Source organism: Embiotoca jacksoni, unplaced genomic scaffold (genome assembly GCF_022577435.1).
Source record: "Embiotoca jacksoni isolate LCO1_2020_lvr unplaced genomic scaffold, fEmbJac1.0.p SCAF_12, whole genome shotgun sequence".
Classification (NCBI taxonomy): domain Eukaryota; kingdom Metazoa; phylum Chordata; class Actinopteri; family Embiotocidae; genus Embiotoca; species Embiotoca jacksoni.
In genome coordinates, this window is record NW_027185252.1 from 11,681,457 (window position 1) to 11,704,893 (window position 23,437).

General features: G+C 40.1%; 1 protein-coding gene across 3 annotated transcripts in view; it reads right to left on the reverse strand.

The window, feature by feature from the left end:
• dst (dystonin) overlaps positions 1 to 23,437 on the reverse strand; it is a 103,532-nt gene that overhangs the window by 60,047 nt on the left and 20,048 nt on the right. For 2 of the 3 annotated variants that reach the window (XM_069144829.1, XM_069144830.1), the window contains exons 5-28: positions 21,025 to 21,086; positions 18,572 to 18,661; positions 16,703 to 16,801; positions 15,463 to 15,540; positions 14,191 to 14,283; positions 7,661 to 7,827; positions 6,750 to 6,862; positions 6,478 to 6,584; positions 6,262 to 6,381; positions 5,792 to 5,887; positions 5,557 to 5,684; positions 3,928 to 4,021; positions 3,679 to 3,833; positions 3,138 to 3,594; positions 2,905 to 3,033; positions 2,683 to 2,760; positions 2,426 to 2,587; positions 2,016 to 2,120; positions 1,728 to 1,823; positions 1,513 to 1,638; positions 1,262 to 1,414; positions 1,012 to 1,166; positions 731 to 857; positions 408 to 591 (exon numbers count right to left, since the gene is read on the reverse strand). In XM_069144829.1, coding sequence (XP_069000930.1) covers positions 408 to 591; positions 731 to 857; positions 1,012 to 1,166; positions 1,262 to 1,414; positions 1,513 to 1,638; positions 1,728 to 1,823; positions 2,016 to 2,120; positions 2,426 to 2,587; positions 2,683 to 2,760; positions 2,905 to 3,033; positions 3,138 to 3,594; positions 3,679 to 3,833; positions 3,928 to 4,021; positions 5,557 to 5,684; positions 5,792 to 5,887; positions 6,262 to 6,381; positions 6,478 to 6,584; positions 6,750 to 6,862; positions 7,661 to 7,827; positions 14,191 to 14,283; positions 15,463 to 15,540; positions 16,703 to 16,801; positions 18,572 to 18,661; positions 21,025 to 21,086 — 3,174 coding nt within the window. The remainder of the gene's footprint in view (positions 1 to 407; positions 592 to 730; positions 858 to 1,011; positions 1,167 to 1,261; positions 1,415 to 1,512; positions 1,639 to 1,727; positions 1,824 to 2,015; positions 2,121 to 2,425; positions 2,588 to 2,682; positions 2,761 to 2,904; positions 3,034 to 3,137; positions 3,595 to 3,678; positions 3,834 to 3,927; positions 4,022 to 5,556; positions 5,685 to 5,791; positions 5,888 to 6,261; positions 6,382 to 6,477; positions 6,585 to 6,749; positions 6,863 to 7,660; positions 7,828 to 14,190; positions 14,284 to 15,462; positions 15,541 to 16,702; positions 16,802 to 18,571; positions 18,662 to 21,024; positions 21,087 to 23,437) is intronic. The other variant, XM_069144831.1, reaches the window with a different exon arrangement.

A 23,437-nucleotide genomic window follows, 5' to 3' on the forward strand; every position in this document is an offset into this window, starting at 1 on the left:
CATTATCACAATATAAGGTCAAGTATGATGCAATGCAGCTAAATTACTGTGCATACTCCTTAGGTGAAGTCATACACACACTTGGGAAATTATTTTAATACAATGAGAACTTTTGTTTTTGTTTTTAAATGAGTGGGTATATATGTCAATGACTTTGTATGCCTATATATGTCCACCTGTTTATGCACACAGACCTGTGCAACAACAAATACTGTGTATTTTTTCTCCAGATATTAAAACTCTTAACATTAACAGCACACCGGCATCTGTTTCAGATTCAAAGCAAAGCCAACCACGTCTCTGGAGACTGCTCTTAAGGCATTAAGGCTATTTCCCTTGCTGTGTCGTGATCAATATACACCAGCAGCTCCTTGTCAGGACGGAGGGGAAGGGAATTTAAGCCTTGCCTCTCTCTGCTGATCGGAGCAGTTCCTGGTAGTACTCCTTGCAGGCTGCCACGTCTCTCTCCAGCTGTGCACAGTCTGCCACTGTGAAAACCTCTGACTCCTCACGGTCATCCAGGAACTCTTCGAAGTGAGACTGCAGGTTGCTCAAGACCTGCTGATGCTCACCCGGTAACATGGTCTTTATCTGGAGTGGTTAGAGAAATAAAAGTGGAAATAAGATAAACAAGCTTACTTGAACAATGATCAGCAAAGCTGAGTCTGATAATCAGAAATGATAATCAGAGGGTGTTCAAAAGCGTGACTGAAAGCAAAGTGTCGCATACCGAGGCAACATTCCAGTTGCGGATGGCTCGTATGTCGGCCATTAGATAATGCCAGGACACCACGCTCTTCATGTTGATGTGGGAGTGGTGCCACAGTGCCAGGACATTCTGGTATAACTGCTCAATTCTGCAGGAAAAACAAGAGGTAACAATAAAGTATCCCAAGAAAGTGTGGCCACCAGAACAAATGCATTTATTCGCTTTTAAAGTCAAAGCATAAACTTAATTATTATTTTTAAGAGCAGGAAACACAAGATCAAAAATAAATCCTAGCATCTCACCTTGCAGCCATATCAACAGCATCTTTGTTGGGTGGAGGCACGGTGAAGCAAACAGAGGGCACCATGGCCTCGTTCCCTGCTGGGTTGATGACTTTCCACTTAGCCCGGTGAGAGTTGTTGGCCAAAACACACTCATCCTCTTTATAAATGGTAATCTGAAAGAGTTGTGATATACAGAGTAGAGATTTATTATATAATCTTGAAATAAACCGAGAATAAATGTTGTGTAATGTGACACAGACAACACTACCTCTATCTGACGGTAATCACAGATTGCTTTAACAGGGATGGAGGATCTCACGGGACTGTCAGGGTTCCTGGGTCTGAGCTGCACAATATTTTTGGCCCTGCCCACTAACCCAGCTACAGTGCTGCGGTACTGAAGAAGCTGCTCTTTCTCATCCTAAAGACACACACACACACAAAAGAAATGTAATATTCTTTATTGTTATTTGCAACTACCTCCACATGCACACACTTCATATCTTTCTGTGAGTTTACCATGGACTCCTGAATGAGATCCTCCAGTCTGTGAAGGCTGCTTGTTTGATCACAGCTGTATTTACTCTGAATGGAATCTTGCAGGCTCTTCAGGTAGTCCATGGACTCTTTGGCATCACTGAAAAACTGCACGAAGGATGTGAAATTATCTGTTACACACAAATGCACTCTGTAAAATGCTGTATTCAGTAAAATAGTAACAGGCAGCAACTCACCTCAAAATAAACAGCATTTTCCTTGAGATGCTGTTCTACACAAGAACAGAGCTGCAAAATCCAGCTCCACTGGGTCTGCATTGCAGCTCTGTATGCCTGGAAGGGAAACCCCACAGAAATAAAACACACAAAATCCCAGGGCATTAGCTGGAAAATTACAGGGCTTCAATCTTTTAATGATTGTGGGAGCAGCATGCAGGGTGGAGACACTGATACTTGTCCAACATTTGGAATCTAATTGCCATATTTACCGCAGTATTACACAGAAAAAAAACACACAGGGCTTACTTCAATAGTTATCCTGGCTGGGTGGTTCTTGAGCATAAGGCGTTCTGCCTTGTCCTGTACAGACTTGATGGATTCCTCCTTTTCATCCAGCTCCCTCATCAGGTCCTGTATACAGACGTTAAGCTGAGTTTCACTGTCATTCAGGCGTGGCATCAGAACAGTTCCACAATCATCCAACGCAATCTCACATCCTGCCTCAGTGCTGAGACCGAATCATTCAAACCACATATCATCCACAAATCCCCTCACTGAGATTTTTGTTTTTATAAATAACAACAGCTGCAGCAAAACAACCAGAAGAACTGTAAGAAAGAAGCTCTTCTTCTGTCTACATTGAAGATTCATCAGATTCGGTTACAATTAAATGAAAGGTTATTTCAACAAACAAAACAAAAAATAAATGGACTTACAGCATGGTAGTCCCTTTTCTTGGAGATGTGGCTGTTGCGATCGCTCCAGTCAAAGGCCACCTCCTCTTCCTCCTTCTCGTTCAGCCAGATGAGCTCTTGAGTTGCCTGTGACACGAAGTCATGCAGGCTCTCCAGTTGGCTTTGCCGCTCTCTTGAACAGCTCTGAAAGAAAACAGGCATTCATAAAGTAAGCATGAAGTAGCATTTATAGCAAAGCAAATATTTATTAGGAGTGTTGAGCTCAAGAAATGACTTACCAACAGCCTGTCATACTGCTTTTCTAGTTTGTTCAGTTTGTCTGAGTAAGTTAGCTTCAGGGGTATGGTCATCTGAATCTGAGAAAAGAAAAACATGAGTTTGTGTATTTTAGTGTTTTAGTGAGTGTCGTTAGAAACATTTAGGTTATACAAGCTATGGGATTGTTGACATTTCCACTAAGATCATAATGACAACAGAGAGAAAATCTAAAACAAGCTTACTTCACTCAGTTTGGCTTCTTTAAGACTCATTTGAAATTCTTCAATGGCTCTATGCACACTTTTGTGGTTCTCTAAATGGATTTCCACACTTGGCAAATCAGATCCCCACTCTGAACGATCCAGCTGCAGCTTTAAAACAGAAAAAAGAAAAAAGTGCAAGTATTCAGTATCTTATTTTATCTGTCTGATTAAAGTCACAGTACATTATAAAGAAACTGATGGTGACTGGTCACCTGCATCTCTTCCACCCAGTTCAGCAGGTCCTGAACATATTTCATGTTGACCTCCTCCTCTGTCATGTTGGGGTCTGCCAGTGAGGACTTCAGTAAGGGCTTTCGGATCTGCATGTGTTTTAAATGTCTGAGGCTACTTGGGTCCATGCCGCCACCGCCCCCCATGTAGCTCTGGACCGAGGCAGGCTGCAGACTGGGGGTCAAGGATGGGGTCAGGCACGGTGTAAGGCTAGAGGTGAATGTGGAACCAGGGGTGCCTAACCCCCCTGGGGTGAGTGCAGGAGTAAGGGCTGGTGTGAGGCTTGTGTTTATGTTCTGGGAGAAGCCAGAGTTCAGGCTTTGTGTGATGCCTGAGATCATCATTTTGGTTTGTTCCGTTGTCAGAGTGCGACCTTTGCTGTACACAGAGGAGCACTCGGCTCTCAGGGCTACAAGATCATCCCGCAGTTTTGATACCCTGTCCAAAGGAAGATAAGAATATGAGATGTCTACATGTATGGGAAAATTCTGTGTTATTTCTATAAGAGGATCTATTTTGTACCTTTGGACAAGCTGATCTGCAAAGGGGAATTTCCCATCAAGAAGTATTTGGATGTCAACCACTTGTTGTCTGAGGATATTCTCACACTCAAACAGGTAGCCAGCAATCTCAGCTTCATTTAGGAACTGAATACCAGACTCAAGACGTTTTGCATCCTTAAAAGAGAAAAAAAGAGACTCAAAACTCAAGAAAAAGATGCTATTTTATCCCAATTTACTGAAAGTCAAACTGAGCTTGCACAAAACTTACAGACTGTAGGGCTGTCCTTGCCAATGCGAGCTTGTCCTCGCCGTTAACACAGTCCCGCTGGACCCTGTTGGCAATCTGCTGCAACATCTCAAGCCTAAAAAAAAACATTACGTTAAAGTTACCTTACATGTTATTACTTTAATTAATTCAAAGCAAAGTATGCACACTGTAACCTCACCTGGATCCATAGGCAATGTTGTTATTGAGAAAGATTGAGCTGTTAATTTGTAAAGGTTCATTGAGGATGGTGTCGTTGGAGCCAAAGCTACTGTTGCTAACAGATGAGATCCCACTCAAATAGGCCATTTTAAACAACTACTGCTATCTACCAGCCACTAAAACAATCCCAGTGTCTCATCCTAACCATCCCTCCAGAAGGATCCCTGTCTCACTCTGACCTCGACAGCTCGACTGTGAGCACCCGTAGACCTTACTGACGGAACAGATTTCAACTTGCTCATATTTATAGTGTCACAAGCAGGTGAGGAGCGTGTAAAGAATCACATCCTGAAATACGATGTTGCCCTCAGGAAACAAAAACTAAACAGCAGGTTCAGACAGTACACCTTTATAAAAAAAAAAACTGAGGCTTCAGAAAGTACAGCCAAACTGCTGTAATTGCTGTTTCTGCCAGTTTTAACCCCACCCAACCTTGATGCTATAAATATGTTGTGTTTATACACAGTATAGGCATGAGTTGATATATGAACTTGTCTAAACTGTCGTCAACAAAGGATTCCAAAAGATAACATTCGAGTTTCCATGGAAATAAAATCCATGCAGCACACAAACACTGATGGAAACAGGACATTGGATACAGCTCAAACATGTGACTTTGAATTTGCCTATAAGAATAACTCAATATTATATAAAAAAAAATATGGTGGTGCACGCTTTGACATCAAATATAATTATTTGACTTCATAGCATTTGCACATTTTCTGTCTTTTTAAAAGTAACAAAAACCTGGATCAGTAACAATTTTGTTCATGAACTGCAAAATAAAGCACTACATCCTTTTTCACTCTTTCATCATAGAAGATTTGTTTGTTTGCTGCTCACTTTGTTTTATCACTTCATCATCTGTTAAAGCAAAACTCAAACTTCTCATGCAAACTGTGCCCATTGGCTGAACTCAATCTGATTCAGATATACAGTGTATAACGGCTTACAAATACGCTCATATAAACCACATCATAGAGCACAACAGTTCAGTACAGGGGGATTTCTATTTTAATAAGGCAAATCACACCCTGGCATACTGTTCAGCACTGAGCCTCAGCGTCTGGTTTCAGTAAAGACATTAGCGGGCTTGCAATATGATACTGGAGCACTCTGGCTACACCAGCCGCAGAAAATGCTGACTAATGTAGCATGCTTGCTTCTTTATCTCTATACTTTTCACTAACACGTCAGGAAAATATTTCATGGCCTCAAACAGTTACATCAAAGACCGGCTACAGCGGCCTATGTGTCTTTTAGCCGGTATTAAATTGTGACTTGTGGGTTCAAGGTAACCAATGAGATTATAATTAAATTAGTTTATAGAGACAATAAATATTAACTTTCAATCACATTATGATGGGCCAGGTCAGAAGAAGTGTTAATACACTTTGTGCCTCCACATACCTTTCCACCTCTGGCCTCAGGCTCTTCTCTCTTTCCAGCATGGCAATGATTAGTTTTCCCCATTCCTTCTCCACATCATTCGGATGATGACCCGGGGGTAACTGAATACGTCCAAACTCAATCCACATCTGGTGACACACAGCGCAAACACAGACTTGTTATCACTGCAGAGTGTGGGACTCCAAATACCATGTGTGATCAAAGCAACAAGGTCTTCTGTTTTGCGTATGTTTACCTCGAGCATTTTGTAGAGATTTTGGATTTTAGTTTTCTCATTTTCTTTCAGTGGGATTTCGTGTTCTTTGAACTGTAGATACTGTGTATAAAGTGCCTGAAAAATAAAGCAGAGATTACAATAGAAATATAGATTTGTACATGTTTTTACACCAAAAGAAACATCTCTCAACGTCTGTTCATACTCTCCCCTCGTCTTTGAAAGAACTGCATTAAAAGTACCTTCAGTATTAAAAGCTATCGACTTCTTGCAGCAAATGGATGCTATTGCTCTCTCATATCCATCAATACCACTTTAAGTCTCAATTTCTGCAAATAGGCATTACATTTGGGCTATCTGTGGCCGGGAATTATCCTTTACCTTTCAAAAATGATATGGCAATTGTAAGCAATGCAAAATGGAGCTCAACTTAAGTAAGGTAGAACAAAAGCTGACGAGCAACCTGCTGTTTATTAGCTGTGGTACCATACCTTGAGTTCCACAGGGTTGTTGGGGAATGATCTATCTGACATTATGGCGACATTGTGCTTGATCCACTGGCTGAGGTATTTGATCATGTTCTGGTACTCCACCCATTTGATATCAACATCCTATTCAGAGAAAAACAACCATCAGCAATAAGGCACTTTTCAACAGCTTCGCCTGGTTTGGGTGGAGTCACTCGTGGACCAGTGCTATTAACTTACATTAGGACTAATTCCATCAACACCATCAGGTACTTTGGGGAAGGACTCGTACAGCGTTGAGACGTACGTGATGACTGATTTTTCATCAGGAGACTGAACATCAACATCTTAGGAGGAAAGTAAAAACCAGGTCACAAATGCAACACACGACTATGAGTTGTACTCAGGAATTATTCCTGAAGCTAAAATCCAAGATTTAAAGCGCAAAGGTATTAAAGCTTTTACAGTGTTTGCACAGTCAAACCACACATGACACTGTGTACGGATCTCACCCTCAGGGTCCAGCAGTCTGGCCACCCCCAGCTGCTCAGCTACACAAAATGCTTGTTCTAAATTTGATCGGTTGGTTTGCGTCGACACACGGGTCATGTCGACCAGGTCCGGTCTGAGACAGAGAAGGAAAAGGAGACCAGTAAGGCATAAATGACAAGACAACCAAAGGCAGGAAATTCTGATAAGATACATTACTGAAAAAAATAAGGTGTGGGACCTAAAGTAATAAAATCCAAATGAGGATACAATGACAATAACAGCATTTTTATTTCCACCAATAAATAGCAAATACTTTGCTGCTATGCAAAACACCCTCACATTCTGTGCAATAACCTAAATGTCAACAGTGTGGGGCCTAAAAGCTGTCAGGGGTCCATGGACATATGGACAAGCCCCCTCACGCACAGTCTTCAAAGTAACCATTCAAAAAAATATTTAGAGCCATCAGCGCTAGTCCCAGCAATATATACCACCTTTTCAACCTTGTGTACTGTATAACACTTATGGTTTTGAGTCACAGCCAATTTTATGTATGTCTATTTATTTTTATTGAAATGTTCCAAAACTACATGTTTCATTAAAATTAATGAGCTGGTATTTCTACCCATCACTTGGGGATTATTTAATTTGATTGCTTAATTCTAAAAAGTTACTAAGGAAGAAGGCATGCTGGGAAATGAAATGTTTTTAGTTTTTTTGCCCAATGACTTTGCTCCCTATTTTTTTCTGATATCTTGTGTTGCATTGTGACCATTTTTTTTATAAATGGTTTACCCTTTTAGCAATAAACTCTTCAGCAGTGGACAAGAATTTAGCAGCATTGGCTATATGTGCACAAGAAGAAAAAAAAAAGTGCACCTGGGCCAATCAAAATCATGATACGCTGCTGATTCTTTGTGTATTATAGTACCTGTATTTATGAATGATGGCATTAAATAGCCTCCCATCCCTCCAGGACGTTGTGAAGTTGTCACAACGTACACCAACATAGCCGTCTGTTATCTGCTTGGACCAGAGCAGCAGCCTCTCCTTGGCTGTCATGTCCTCAGACTCCCCTGTCACATGGATCTCCGAGATCTGTCATAAAGGGAAAGAGAAAGTGGCGTTTCGAAATGCAGTGGCACTACATCCATATTTAACAGAGCCTGGTTAAGAAACACTGGCGATCTAAGATTCAACGTTGTGATCAACCACTCTCTGTCATTAAATCTTTACTGATTTAACTGTTTTATAAAATGAGACAAGTTGTGCAAGAGTTTTGACAATAACTGCTGTAAGAAAACTGCTGCGTTTAATAAACACCTCTAAGACTGACAAAACACTCAGCATTTTAAGTCTGACGAAGTATTTATTGTGCAGAGAGTATATTGACATCAATAATTGAATAGATGTGTCGTATTAACAGCTCTGTGCACACACGGAAAATGTCAGCAGCAGGTCAACAATGTCACATGGAGTTTTGTAATTAATTACCCAACAGTTTTACAGCACACTACACAGAATTAGTATTGTGACGTAACACAAACAGTGCCACTTCACAGGTCAAGTTCCACGGTGTTGTTGGTACACAAGGTTTAAAACAGATTTGCAACACCTGAACAGCCCTTGTTATATTGATTCGAGCCTCTGTAGACCGAGTAGTAATTTATGTAAACAGTAAACACCATGTGCTGGAAATAATTTCAACAAGTTTAGCATAGCCACATAGACAACAACATGTTGAAATTTGTGTTTCTATTTTCCATATAACAGAAAATGTCAATTCACAATGCAGTTTGAACAAAAAGCAACAAGCAAAGAAACACAGAAAATAGAGTTTAAAGGATGGACTTCAGTCAATCAATTAAAAAAAAAAATCAATCTATTCAATGAGGGACTTTGTTTTACAGGCAGGTGACATCGGTAAATACAACACACTATAGCTTTCACAGGCATAACTAACCAAATCCTGCAGACAAAAGATGAGGAAGAATCCCTATCCTATCCTTACAAAGTATACACTAGTTAAACAGACACAGACACCAGATTGATTTAGTCCTACTAGCTCTTCCACTTGGAACCCTAAAACGATAATCATAGTGGTAACTCAAACCTCTTGAACCTGGTATAATCTGGACAACCCAGGATAGCCTCAGACTTCCAACAAATGCGCTCAGTATAGAGGTTAAAGAGCTGAACTTGACTTCCTCCTTCTATTTTACTGGACACTATGAAGAGACTGCACTTTCCATACCACACTACAATGCAAGGATAAAGGAAATGTAATAAGACAGTACTGGAAGAGAGTCATCATGGCTCTACAAACATTAGAAACAAGAAGACGTATTAGAGCCACAAAGGATGCCATTGCCTCTGTCCAATACACTGCCGTCTCGCACTTGGAAGAGAGGAACACCTACTACAGCTCAGCGTTCACCACCATAGTGCCCTTCAGGCTCATTAGTAAGCTCAAAGATCTGGCCATGAACACAGCACTGTGTGACTGGATCCAGGACTTTGTTGGACCGTTTAAAGGTGATGAGAGTGGACAATCACACCTCTTCACCACTGAATCTCAGCACTGGAGTCCTACAGGGCTGTCCTTAGCCCCCTATTCTCTCTAAACGTATGACTGCAAATGAACACAGGCTTTAAACATCATTGTAAAGTTATGCAGATGACACTAGTGGGATTGATGTACTGCAGCAGAGAGATAGCCTACATAGAGGAAGTAACCATCAAACAATAATGACAAGACGACCATCTCTTCCTGAACATATCCAAGACCAAGGAGGTCATTGTGGATTACGGGAGGGGGTGGGGCACCCCCAGTCACCATCACACACCATGCACAGCAGTGGAGATAGTGGAAGACCAAAAAGCATCTAAGCAGCGTCAGGTGCCAGGAGGTCTCTGTTGCCCTCAGGGAGACAGAACAAGGGTCTAAAAGCACACACCAGCAGACTGAGGAACAGTTTTCCCTGCAGGTCATAAAACTACAAATAGCACAGACATCTTGAATCTTAAAACCATACACTGGTGGAGGAGGGATGCCTTTTAGAAGAAATACCATTTACTTGCACAAATTTCTGCTTCCTAATGACCCACTGAAGTCACAATAATACCAAACAATAGCATGTGAGATTCTGAATGTATTTAACACAACCATGACCTAATATACTCTAAAATTATAATTTAATAGAAGTTTTTAGGTAATGCTTTTTAAATCTTCCATAAAAGTGATTCTTTAGTTATGGTGTGTTGAATGACTGAGTACAGACAGGAAGAAACAACAATGATGACAAAATGCTCTACCAACAATGAAAAATTGCTGATGGGGTAAAATTCTGTCATGGGAAAATGAGTTGAACACATAAAAGAACTGTCTCACATATTTTCATGATGTAATCAAACACCTAGTAGGCTGTTATGGTTACATTACAACTTAATCAAAACCCTTGTTAATCTTTTCTGAATCCCCTAATAATGGCTTTAAATGGTAGGTTCTAGATTTACCTCGTGTTGGTCAGAAATACATTTGGCAGGAGCTGGAGTTCGTTCTACGTAACCAGAGCAGGTGTAGGCCCGCCGTATCCTCCTCCTGTGTGCTTGAGAGTCCCATATAATCCTGGCAAACGTTTCCTCACTCCCAGGTTGGCCATTACCACTGAGAGTCCGTAACATGTGCTCCACTGCTCCAAAGCTAACAGCCCTCCTTAACTGGCGTTGTAGCAGTTTCTTCACAAGCAGACCATCCTTCGCTGAGACACCTCTGGAAGTTGTGCTGATACCATGGAGCTTTATTTGTGCAGTGGACCTGCTTCTATCACCGTCTGCCTGGTCTGCAGAAAACCTTCCCAACCTGTATGTTGATCTCGTACCAACAGGTCGATTAAAAGGATCTTTTAGTATTAAAACCGGTACCTCTCCAACGTAAACACCTTCGCTGATGCTGCCTTGCCTGGATAGCTGCTTCTCCACTTTTGAGGGTTTCTCCAACTCTGCTCTGTTTTCTTCTGTGTTCCCATGTGTCTCATCTTGAAGCGCTACACTACTGCAGATGGCCTTGCTTCCAATGGGCTCACTTCCAGGACTCCAGAGAGATCCAACAGGCTTCAAGTCCTCTGATTTCCTCTTCTTTCTCTGAAAATAGCGGCGACCATTGACCTCTTTGGATTCAGGACTCAGTGGCGCTTTCTTGGGATCAACATAGCATTCCTCTTTAGGGCCTCGAACGCAGCCACAGATGTTTCCCATGGCTGTCAATTTTACGGTGTCCTACCCATCAACAGTGGAAACGGTTTTCAGGCCAAGTATCCAGCGAGCTCCACTTCATCTGAAGGACCATTATCCCATTGACAGAAAGCAATGGTAACACCAGGCAAGTAGCACACAATAAGCAGTGACAGTCCAGCAGCCAGACAGAAAGCTTGCTCCACTCAGAGAAGAGTTGACTTCTTCCTGTTGTTGGCTCGCTGCTGAGAACTGGTCAGTCTCTCTCTCTCTCTCACACTCACTCGGCTTTTCTCCCTCGCTCAGTGTTAGGTCTTTCCTCTGGAATCTTTTCTGACCTTTGAAACGTTTGTCTGGGTTTGCTAATCCAGCGCAAACACCATAAATGCACTCACAGACGTGTCCCATGTGCTTGTATCAGCTGACCAATAATGAAAACGACGTGTGGACAGACCTGTTTCATGCTGGTTAGTCCACTTGATCAAGACGGAAAACATGCACATCCCAGCCGTCTCTCTCCTCTCCTAATGTTTGTGTAATGAAGCCACACAGCGTCTGACAGTGAAGGGAGGACAAGCTGTGAACTGCAAGTGGATGCCAGCTGAAGGCCACCTATTATGCTGTGAGAAATTCTGGCTCAGCAAGTTTGGCTGCATGAACTAGGCAAAGTCCCAGCCGGTCAGAGAGGCTTTCAAAAACAGGACAGCATGGGTCAACAAGAACAGCAGAAGCTGGGGCAAATCCGAGCTGGACAACAAAGTGCTTTCACTTTGTCTATTAATCAAGCTGTGTACAATGGCTGAGCCAGAGGTGGGGCTTAAGTCCAATGGTTTAAACAAACACTATTATCTGAGCAGATCACCACCACTGCAGTTCTTACAAGGGGGAAAATGCTCTGACTAGGAAGTGATTCACCATATAAGACCATTACGACAATTATGACATAGCATTGCCCCACAAGGTGTAAAAAGCCCACTGCAGGGGAGTGTAGCAATACTTTTATGACAGGGCAGGAAGACAATAAGTGGTGTGTGAAAGTGTAAATATAATGCCACCACACAGCTCAACTAAACATAGCTGAGTGCCACCGTGAGCTTACAATATTTGAATGCCAAGGAAGTTCCCCTGAAGGTTAAAGTCACCTGACACCTGACAGGTCAAACTAGTGAACTGATCACTCCTGATTCTTCCTATGCAGGCCAAACTACCAACTACTGGGTGATTACAGTATTACTGTAGATTATGTTTGTATATCTTACAGCAACATGTTGGTTACTAGCATTCAGTATAGCCTCAGTGACAATGTTTTAATCATAATGAATGATTGACTTGAATGACACAGAGACCGTGACACTCAGTCAGGGCAAAACAAACATTGAAGCATTGAACTACCTGACATCAGTGCTTTGTCATGATGGTACATCGTCACCAGTCATACTAAAGTAAATATTACACCCTAGTTTTCTCATCACCATGTCCCCAGTAAAAATACAATGTGGGCATTTTGAAATATACAATAGTGTTTGCTTTGTGTAATAAAATCAACTTCTTACCTGCACAGACATGACCGAATAATGCACTTTAACAAAACTTCAACAGTGAAACAGTTAACCCACCACCAAGTTGCGAATCAGGGTCAAACATTTACAAGTTAATAAAAACTTTGCCTGCAGCTATAAGAAAAGCATAATGTTGCCAAAACAACCTTTGTCCTGAAGACAGGAACTGATCTGGAATACTTCTGACAAAGCTAGTTATATAAAAGAATGTAATATTATTTTTTTTTTTAAATTGTTCATTTCATGCATGTCAGTCTGCTGTCAGCTGGGCATATTTAACAAAGCCAAAAGGTCTATGCCATCTTTGAAACTCAATACTTTGGCCTGAAGTACCCTGGTACGCTTCCAAATCAAGAAGAAACAGGCCTTTTACTGCTGGATCAACTGCTTAAGGGCTTGCGTGAGACTGGCAGCAGCAGGTGTTGGCATCATCGCAGACACTACCTGTCAGCATGTTTGAGTCCAGCCAAAATTATATCAATACTTTTTTCCATGTATTCATTGAGGGCATTAGTCACACAGATGCATGCTTGCTCTGAAATAGTGTAGTAACTCACTAGCATCTTAATCAAAGGTCTTAGTCCGATAGCCACAGATATATATTTGCAATATTCCTGTCCTTGACTCACAGCTCACATGTGCCAAAGATATTAATAATCTAATAAACGACAGTCAGAAAGGGGGAGAGGAGGAGAGGGAGAGAGAAAGAGAGAATGAGGAAATTGTTGAATTATGAGGTTCTTGCAGGCTATCAATCACTGCATTCTTCAGTGGACACCTGGATAATCCTGCCATGCTTGTAGAGACTAACCCACTTGGCATCATTTGTGTCAATAAAATGTTGAGTATTCCCAGAGAGAACATTTTTGAGAACAATGAAGAGGAAATATGAGCTCAGTTTAGAGCACGCAACATCTTGAAAACCATCAATTCTCCAGATCTTTTTTGTAACGCAATGGCAATGCTTGTAAAAATGTGAAGAAGAAGTTCACAAAGTAATGCTATAACTATGTGCCCTGTAAAAAAAACAAAAACTGTGGTCCAATCAGATTATACTGAGTACAATAATTTTCATTTGTTTATCTTTGGGGATTGTACAAAACAAATAAAGATTGTTTGAACCCATTCTCCCCTGTATTCATCAGGCATTTTACATGTCTCATGCCAAGTCCAAGACATTGTGGCAATAAGGGGCTACCTGATGTTAACTTGTCAAGTTACAACGTGAACTGAATCAAACATGAACGAAAGTAAACCAGGTAAGCACTAACATACTGTATTACATATACGTCTCCATGAGTAAAACAGTAATCACACCACACCTCATGATGTAAGATGCACAGCTTTGACACCTCGTGGTCAAAAGCAGAAAAATCCTTTTTTTTTTTTTTTTTTATGTGAACTCATTTTTAAACTACTATTCAGGAGGGCAGTGCACATGATGTAACTCCATCCCAAAACATGCAGCATTTCTGTTGCACAAACAAAGGCAGCTATGTTGAAATAAATAAACAACGGATCAGCATTTAGTAGGGCACACAAGTCTAAAATTAACAACCGACTGATCTCACTAAGAACAAGGAAATTAAAGTCAGCAATGTGAGTAACAAATTCTCTTACTTGGCTCTTGAAAGCATGAGAGTCTAAACCATAAGATGGCAGCACTGACCTGAAAGTGCAGAATTATGGTCCAGATCAATCCCAGGGTCAGTTTTGGGTTGCCGTCTGTGATGTCGTCATTCCTGATATTTACAAGTTTGACCTGATGAAAAGAAATGCACAATTAACATGCATATTTACAATAACTCTATGTGTTTAAAACCTTTAGATCCTGAGTTTTCACATCATGGCCTTCACCTTTATTTGTTTTTGTAGTATGATGAAAGTACAAAATATGAGTGTCTATTTTGACTCATGCCTGTCATTTAACACACACCACAAGGTGGCACAATAGTCATGATATTATGCCAGGGAACACTGTTACAGTAATCACAGTGGGACTGAGGTGAACTCAAAGCATTCATGTTTTTTTTCACTAATTAAATGCTCTAAACCTGTTGGAACTGTTTCACCTACCACATATCAAAGTGATAAATGATGTGCATTTAATGATGGCCTTCACATCGAACAGGTAATACAAAGCAGAGTGTGAACACAGTCCCGGTATAAAACAGCAGTAAATAATGTATTCATCCAGTGCCAGCCTGATCATCTCTAATTCTTTAATCAATCAGCTGCAGGGTGAGAATCAGTGAAGTTCAAACAGATCATTTTACATTAAATGATGGCAGAGGATCCATGCTCGTGTCTGCTATGAACTGGGGCTGAAACAACAGAACAACTCATTTGTGACCGTCTATGAATCCTTTGTCTCAAGCCTTACGTCACATCTGGCTCCAGCTCAACGAGGCTGTGTTCTTCTTCACATGCTGAGGGTGGCGGGGGAGGGGGCGGTAATCAGAGCGATAAGAAATCCCAGCGATGGGATTTATAGTCAGCCCTCCTTAAATGATGCCATTACTGTTTGTGTGGAATGAACTGAATTGTACATTTTGTCTCATAGCATGTGAGGTTGGAGAAGTGGCAGCGTCTGAGTATTCACCACTGAGTGGGGCTGTTGAGATCAAGGTGTACTCTCTCGATACTGTGTGATGCTACTCCCAAAATACAATATACAGAAGGTCCACTCATTATTTGACACCTTTATGTGGCTGTAATCTTTTACATAATTTGTTATCCTGCATCAAAGTATAAAAAATGAATAATCATTTATGTTGATTTTCAGCTAGTTAATTCTATGGATCCATGAAGGATGGATTGTGTTCCATATCTGGTTGAATTCCAGTAATTTAATGTGGCAATTTAAAATGTATTAATATTGGCTCAAATCCATTTAAGTGTGACACCACAAGTCTGAAAGTGTATTTGAACTGGTCCTCACCTGCCGCCTCTTTAAATAATCCAGTGCTATTTGTACATTCTGGAGTCTGTGGAAGCGCATCCTCCCTCTCTCCCGAGGCTGTGGACATAAAGAGGGAAGAGCCATGAAGCTAATAATGTTCTTCTCAACATCAGAGGACAAATTAGAAAATGATTAGTAGCATGAAGGACAGAGGACATGCTTCTAGGTTCTTACCCGATGCTCTGGTGAGGTAAAAACTCAAAAGAACACACAAAAAACTCGACCCACAACAATAGTAGCCATTTGCCCAAGTGCACTCAAACTCTGTGCAGACAGTGTGCAATCGTAAAACATTTTCCACCTCTGCAAATCTCAATGTGCTTTAATGAATCAATTATTCTAAACAACTCCGGTGGCCAAAAAGTGCAACTGAAATAAGATGACATCCTTAATTTCTCTGTGCTGTAAATAATTGCAGAATGCTGCATTATATGATCTCTTCTGGCAAACGCTTGTGAACGGTCAGGGGCCACAGCATGACATAATGAAATGGAAAATGCATTCAAGCCAGGATGCAGCTGCAGCAAAAGACTTGCACTGCATTCGGCAATCCTGTTCATCTCAGTAGCAAAGCAACAACATTTAATAAACCCATCTTTTTCCTTCGGGAAGTGTCATTCACTTCTGAGGCCTTACTGAGGCTTCAAATAGCAAAATATTCCGAAGCAGCAAATGAAACCTGTCCAGTCCATCACGTAGGTTCAGACAGCTTTAACTTTGTGATTCAATGAGCCGCAAAGCTACTGAAATGGATATAAAGACCCAAGCTTTATGGACAACTTCCATTACAATTTATCGCATCTTTTTAATGATTTTGCAACGCCAGTGTGTCAAATTACTTCTTATAATCTTTGTCTTTGTGTGACATATACAGTGCAAAAGAGAATTTGAGAATGAAGCTGCCTGGGTCTTTGGATCAAGTGTACATTTCTTCTGCAGTATCAATATTATATTGTATAGTAATATGACCAAAATATTTTATGTCCCCATCAAAAAAAAATCGCTATGAAAGAGCTTTGTATAGAAGACAAAGAAGAAGGGAAACAAACAATATTCTACAGTGAAATTAAAAGGAAGAACTAATATCCACTAAAGGAAATACTTACAACTACAATGAGAGTAAATCATACAGTGGTATTGTTTCTACACTCCTGTTAACTGACCACAACACGCTCTGAATTAGTTTGTTACAAGGGGGTGGGGGTTGAGCCACACGTACCCCCTTATCATCATCCATCGTGTCTCCATGCTGCTCAACTGCACATGCTTCTGTCCCACTCACCAACCGCAAAGTCTTCAGTAAATCACGCTCCCTTGGCTTACCACCGAAAAGGCAACACATGGGGGGAGAAAAAGGAAGACATGGACGGACACACACACACAGCGACCAAATCAAAGTACGTTAGACAATGGACAGAAAACGATCAAAGAGTGGAGAACAGAAGAGGAGGAAAGTGGGATGTAAACAGAAAACAGATAGCTACTTAGAGGATGAGAGTTAGTCACACTGGAGGTGGGAAGTAACTGCTCGGGTTCTTAGCACAGGAATACATGCAGTTTAAATATACAGAGTAAGGGACATTACAGCATACTAATTTACATAGTAGATGAACCCTGGACTGCACAAAGACTATTTCAACACACACACACACAAAATATATGTTTAAATATTTCTTTCTAAATAAATGAAAAAAAATAACACGCTAACAGAGAAATGAAATACTGGCACTACAGCTACATACACTTTTAATGTTGTTTCATTATATATTTCTACAGTACAAATAAAATTAGACTGTTTCATGATTACTCTAGAAAATATAACTGTTTTAACAACTTTTTTTTTTCATTTTTGGCTGAATAACAGCTGGAAAGTAACTTAGAGTCACATATTACACTATGATAAACATGGCTACAAACAAATCTCAATGATATTTGTAAAAGGTGTTCATGACATCTCAGAATTTTTTTTCAGATCTTTTAATTCCTTTTTTTGGTCATTGGAGTTAACTGACTGGAAAATGATTATACAACCAGTAATAGGGATCAGTCCAGTTGTGTATTGAGCTCCAGAGGAACAAAACTTCCTGCACTTAAATAAACAAACTGCTCATGGCTGGATTATAACTTCAGCACAATGCAGTTTAGAGAAACAATTTAAAAAGTGTAGTCATGTTTTTCCTCTAGTGTGGTTTCCAGGAAACTCCTGTGACCAGAATTTAACTTGTATTAAAAGCAGCCTAGCCCAGCAGTTAGTGGGATAAAAAGCTCGTTAGCAAGTTTGTTAATGACTGATTATTGACTGCCAAGAACTTGCCAGAAACTCCATTGGGATACCACAGAGCTAATTTTTCCCACTTGCTGACTTTCTCCTGATGGGTTTACATTTTGTTGAATGAAGATGAGATTGTTTCAAAAACGGAACAACTTCACATCCCACCCAAGTTTATTACAACTTGAGACCTACTACAGCTGCTGTGGCACAACTCAGCCCATCCTGAACTGGATACAAAAATAAACATGTATATGCAAACAAAGGCATACTGTACCACCATTTTTCATATTGCTTAAATTTAGATGCACGGCACAACTAATCACAATGATGAGCACATCAGTTAGTTGTATAGATATCACAGGATAGTTAGGGATCAAAATAAATAGGCTTTTGATATGTTTGAAAGTTTCCTGCAATTCACCAAAAATGTGTCTCTTTGAGTCGGGTTCAGTAAAAAGACACAGCAGATGTGACAACAGATGATGAAATCCTAGAATTCCCTTTTCCCCTGTACTACCATTAGTGAGAATGGAGAAGGGACAGTGCGTCAGTGATGGAAAGCTGCTGCTCCACAAGGAAAGGAATAGTTCTCTCACATTCATTATTAGTGTCTAATGATAATTTGAATGTTGTGTGATTTCAGAGGACTGATCTCACTGGAAATGAACTAAGAACTCAACACTAAGTCACACATATGCCAAAATATCACCAGTGTTTTATGACTGTTCAAGTTTGTTTTGGGTTCTTTAGTCTTTAAGAAACACTGGCCACGATGAGTAAGATAACAGAAAAAAAACAAAAAAAACATGAACTCACCAGTGTATCTCCAGACAAAACCTCCAACAGTGAGATCAGGTTATGTCCATCTCGTAAGTCTTCATACAGGTCATTGATATGCTTTCGTACCTACAGGAACAAGAGTAAAGGAAAAAGTAAGCTAACTGCAAATAACATATTGCTACTACACAGCTTTTCATTCATAGTTGCAACACGTAGTTTTAAAACAACTGCACATGAAATTTTATTTAATGTAATTTTATTTTCTAACCATGTTTATTAAACCAAAACAATCTTATTTTCGGATAAATAGTTATTGTAGGATTATACCATGGAAGTCTCTTGGCATAACTCCGTATATCTCAACCATTGTCTTTGATATTTCTTCTTTATGCCAGTCACTCAACTTGGTGTCCAGTTCTCTCTAAACTGCCATGAATGCAGCATAAACTATTTAAATGATAGAGCTTGACCATGATATCACAATGACACCTCATCTAAACACTTGAGCAGGGCACTTAACAATCCCGGTCCGAGGCTTTCTCCTTCCAGCAGGCCCATCCCTCCTTCCCGTCCTAAATACCGCACCTCTGAAATCAGCCCGCTGCCCGCTGACCTGCTTTCACACAGGGCTTTCAGCACTGTAATCCCACATAGCAGCCACAGCTGTGGAGCCAAAATAGACCTGCACCCTTATGTTATTGGGTCAGCCAGGCAGATCCCCAACTATTACTCAGCACCTTTGATTTTTCATGGACCACATGCAAAGTCTGCTGAAACATACATAACAAAAGGGCCAATGGGGCTATTCATTTCTACTGTACAAAATCTTTATGTCAGTCCATCCAACACTGACCAACTCTGCCATCCTTTGACCCACTTAGACCTGAAAACTGAAAACACAATTCTTACATTTGCTCCTAAAATAATTAATTGTGTTTTATTTATTAAATATAAATATATATAAATAATATATATTATACATATAATATATAAAAAAATTATAGCTAATATATATATTATATATAAATAATATATATTATTATAAATATTAAATATAAATTTATTATTATCAGTGTGTCTTATTTTGTTTTTTGTTTGTTGGGCAAATTTACTATTTTATGGTGCATTTGCAAGAACTTACATCCAGTGCAAACACAGCCAGACTTCTATCATTGCTCATTTGGTCAGCAGCAGGTCACTGCATAAAACAACATTGGGCCACATTTGCTACAATTTGTTTTTATCTGGCAAGTCGCTGATAAACTGGAAGATATCCAATTCACAGCAGTCATGACTTCAAATAATGCAACTATGTGGGAATCAATGAGTAGATCACACGCTTATATGGTATCAACCATTTTTCTTTTCTTTTTATGGACTTTATTAATAGTGGCATGAATGAAGGAATTATAGAATTACCCATAATTCATATATCACAGAGCTACACGTTTATGCCTTACATGACAGAAACAATTGTGATTTTAGTAATAGTCGTAATGATTAATGTAGCACTGATGCATGAACCCCATAAAAAAAAACTACATTATACATGATTCCCTGGTTCATTTTTACAAAGGCGTATTACAGGGGTGTCAAACTCATTTTAGTTAAGGGGCCACATACTGCCCACTTTGATCTCAAGTGGGCCAGACCAGTAAAATCATAGCATAATAACGCATACATAACGACAATATTTCTCTATGTTTAAATCATTGGTGAAGGTTTTTGGATGATAAACCCTATTTTAAGGTCTTTCTACAATAAACTAGAAACATAAAGACCAAAAACTCAGTCATCAGCCCACTGTTTATCTGCCCCGGCTCTCCTCTGCAGATTCCCTCGCTTTGTGACGCGTTTGACGTCAAACACGTCACAAAGCGAGCAGTGAGCACTGCTGCCTGTGGCAACGAGCGCTTCTGCCTCCAGAGCAGACATCACATTTACGCTGTTTTTGAAGCAATTACTGGATTGATTAAAAAAATTACAAAACGTTTGTTCTCATAAACCTCCATATTCTCATACAAATGCAATTTATGTCTTTCTGTAATTTTCACACTTAGCAAAGTCATCCGGCGAGCCGAGCTGGACCCCCTGGCGGTATGTTTGACACCCCTGGTGTATTAGATGATGCATGCCCGTGCTTGTCTGGTCTGTCTGCTAAAGTGTTTCATTACATTCTGCCGAAAGAGGACGGGCAGCAGTAAGCATTTCAAATTCCTGAGTCAACAAGAGGCAAATTGTTGTTACAATTTAACATGTCATGCCAAATGACTTTTAATAAGCTTTCATAATATCTGGGGAGCAGTGTTAGCATGTTAGGGCCTCAGATGGAGAGCAGTGATACCTGGCCAATAAATGACTGTTCATGTTACAGGAAATGGTTTTGATAATTGTGAGGGGGAAAATAAATCTCTGTTTTGATGAACATGGTTACCATGTGAACACCTGGGAAACCCATATATTATATTATGTCACACAGTGGTTCTTACCTTCAGCAGATGCTGGTTTATCCATTTTGTAAACGTCTTCTTCTGTACTCTGTCTCTTTCATCTGGAAAGACATAAAAAACACATTTTGTGAATTTTGGCTTCACATTAACAAGCAGTCACCACAGAGCCACATCGACTTCTTTATGTAAAGGCTGCCATGAGAAAAAGTCTAATTCTGCCACAGCGCAGCATTGTGTTTAATGGTAGAACAGAACAGACACAAAACACTGAGTAAATTACACTGTGCCATGCTTCAAATAAAAAAGGCCAAAAAATATGTAAAGACAAGAGCAATGTTTTGTTTTTTGTTTTTTTCACAAATGAGCATATAAAAGACCGGGACGTGTCCCACAGGCTCAAAGGAAATGATGTGATGCCATTTCCCAGAGACTGAAATGGCATCACTCTCTCCAACATGCTGTTTAGCGCAGTATGTTTTTTGTGTTTGCATCACCATAGCAACCACACTTCCTGCAGCCAATGACATAGATGAAACCAGGATGCAATTATAGACAAAAAAGAAAACCATTTTAAAAGGAAACACCTTGTTCCCAGTAGTTATTGAAGTATAGTAAAGGAAGGGAAAAAATAAACTTGCAATGTTATGTTTTGTGAACAATTTGGTCTTTTTGTCGTTGAATTTTTCTTTAAGATTGTCCTCTATCTGATGTCAGAGCAGAGCAGAGCAGGATTCAGTCCAGTCACCACAGCCGTGACTCATTTCACTGCTTCTACATCTCCCAGCCTGCCAGACTCCACTCCTCTAAATTATCTTCAGCAAACACAAGAAAACTCAGTGTAATCTATAACATTAACAACATTATCTGCTGACCAGGTCACGTTTGTCCCACTGTTAATACCAATAACACTGTGGAAGACAAGTATTTTCCTGAACTCTGACCAGAGGACTAACGCAAGAAAGATATCCTCCTGCCTTTCCTAATCTTCAGTGCCGATTACACAATAAGTTTTGCTCAAGATTACCTGTAATGAGCAGGCACAGGCATGACTAACCTTTTAAGGAAATGACAAGAATCATCAAGTTAAATACTGACCCATGCAGCACATCAGAGTTACCAGGCGTGCCTTATGATCCCTCTCGGTCTTCAGCCGGTACTTCATCCTCTGCACTGACTCCTGAGGGCTGACTAGAGGATCGTGGTTCAGGTAGATGGATGCCATGTGGAGAAGCGACTGAGGAAGCAGTAACAGTCACCCTCTTCTCTCCTGCCTGCCTCTACCGGCCTCTAGGGCAGCAGTGACTCCCTCTCTCCTTCAAGCATCTCGAGCGAGTCCTGTCAGTTTTTCCATTTCTACTTGCTAATTTGAGTTTCCATGCGGTTTATTGTTTATCTAGCAGCAGTCCTCAAAACCACATAAAGAAATCTGTGTTTCTTCTTAAAAAAAAAAAAAAAAGGAACAAGAGCAAGCGTTCCCTCTTAATGTGTTTCAGGCTGCCTCAACTTATAATGAAGGCGAGGAGAGAACCGGCTTCTTGAAGCTGCAATTTAAAAGCAGCATGTCACAATTTCTGATGACAACATGTGTCACTTGATTATTGCAAAAATATTATTAGATAAATCTTGAGCAATATAAATCAGTTGGACTACAGGTTTGAAGTGTGCAAACGTTTACACATTATCAGCTTCCGATTGTGCAGCTGCCAAGACTCCCCATAATGTTTACACCAGCAAAATCAACTGAGAACACATCCTGGCAAATAACAATCAACACTCTGCATGATACAACATGAAACATGCCAAAAAGGACGAGCAATTCTTCCAGGATGTTGTTCAGTTTTTAGTAGAAATTTTAGTTGTTTTTTAATTTTCCTTATTATTCAGAGTATCAAATTTCAACAAGACACAAAATGAAAGTGCTGCTGTCCCCTCATCTATCATGTATGATAGAGCACAAACCCGAGTAATACATTTCAACTGTGTGGTGGGTTGCAGTCATATTTTCTTGCAAGCATTAGTATCAGACAAACTACACTTAGCGAACACAATAGGTCTGCAACAGACAATGTTAGCTTAGCTTTCAATGTTATTAAATTCTTTGCATTTGAAGTGAAAAACTTGATGATGGACTTTCTGTTATAATAAATCCCTCTGAATGATTGTAAAGCCTGAAACATGAATTTCGAGAATAACAGAGGCACCGTAAGAGCTCTGTCACTGTACTCTCGGGAGAATTTTAATTTTAGTTCATCTAAAAATAGTGCATGTGTGACAATTGGAAAGTGGGTTGCTCTGACAATTATTTTGTACGATGGTCTCCTCATCAAGGCCTGACATTAAGCTAAAACATCAAATAAAAGCACGAACATCTCAGTCTGTCACATCAGTCTGACTAAAAGGAGTCATTAATATTAATGAAGTGAGGCGAAACAAAAGAAAGTAGCCTGTCTTC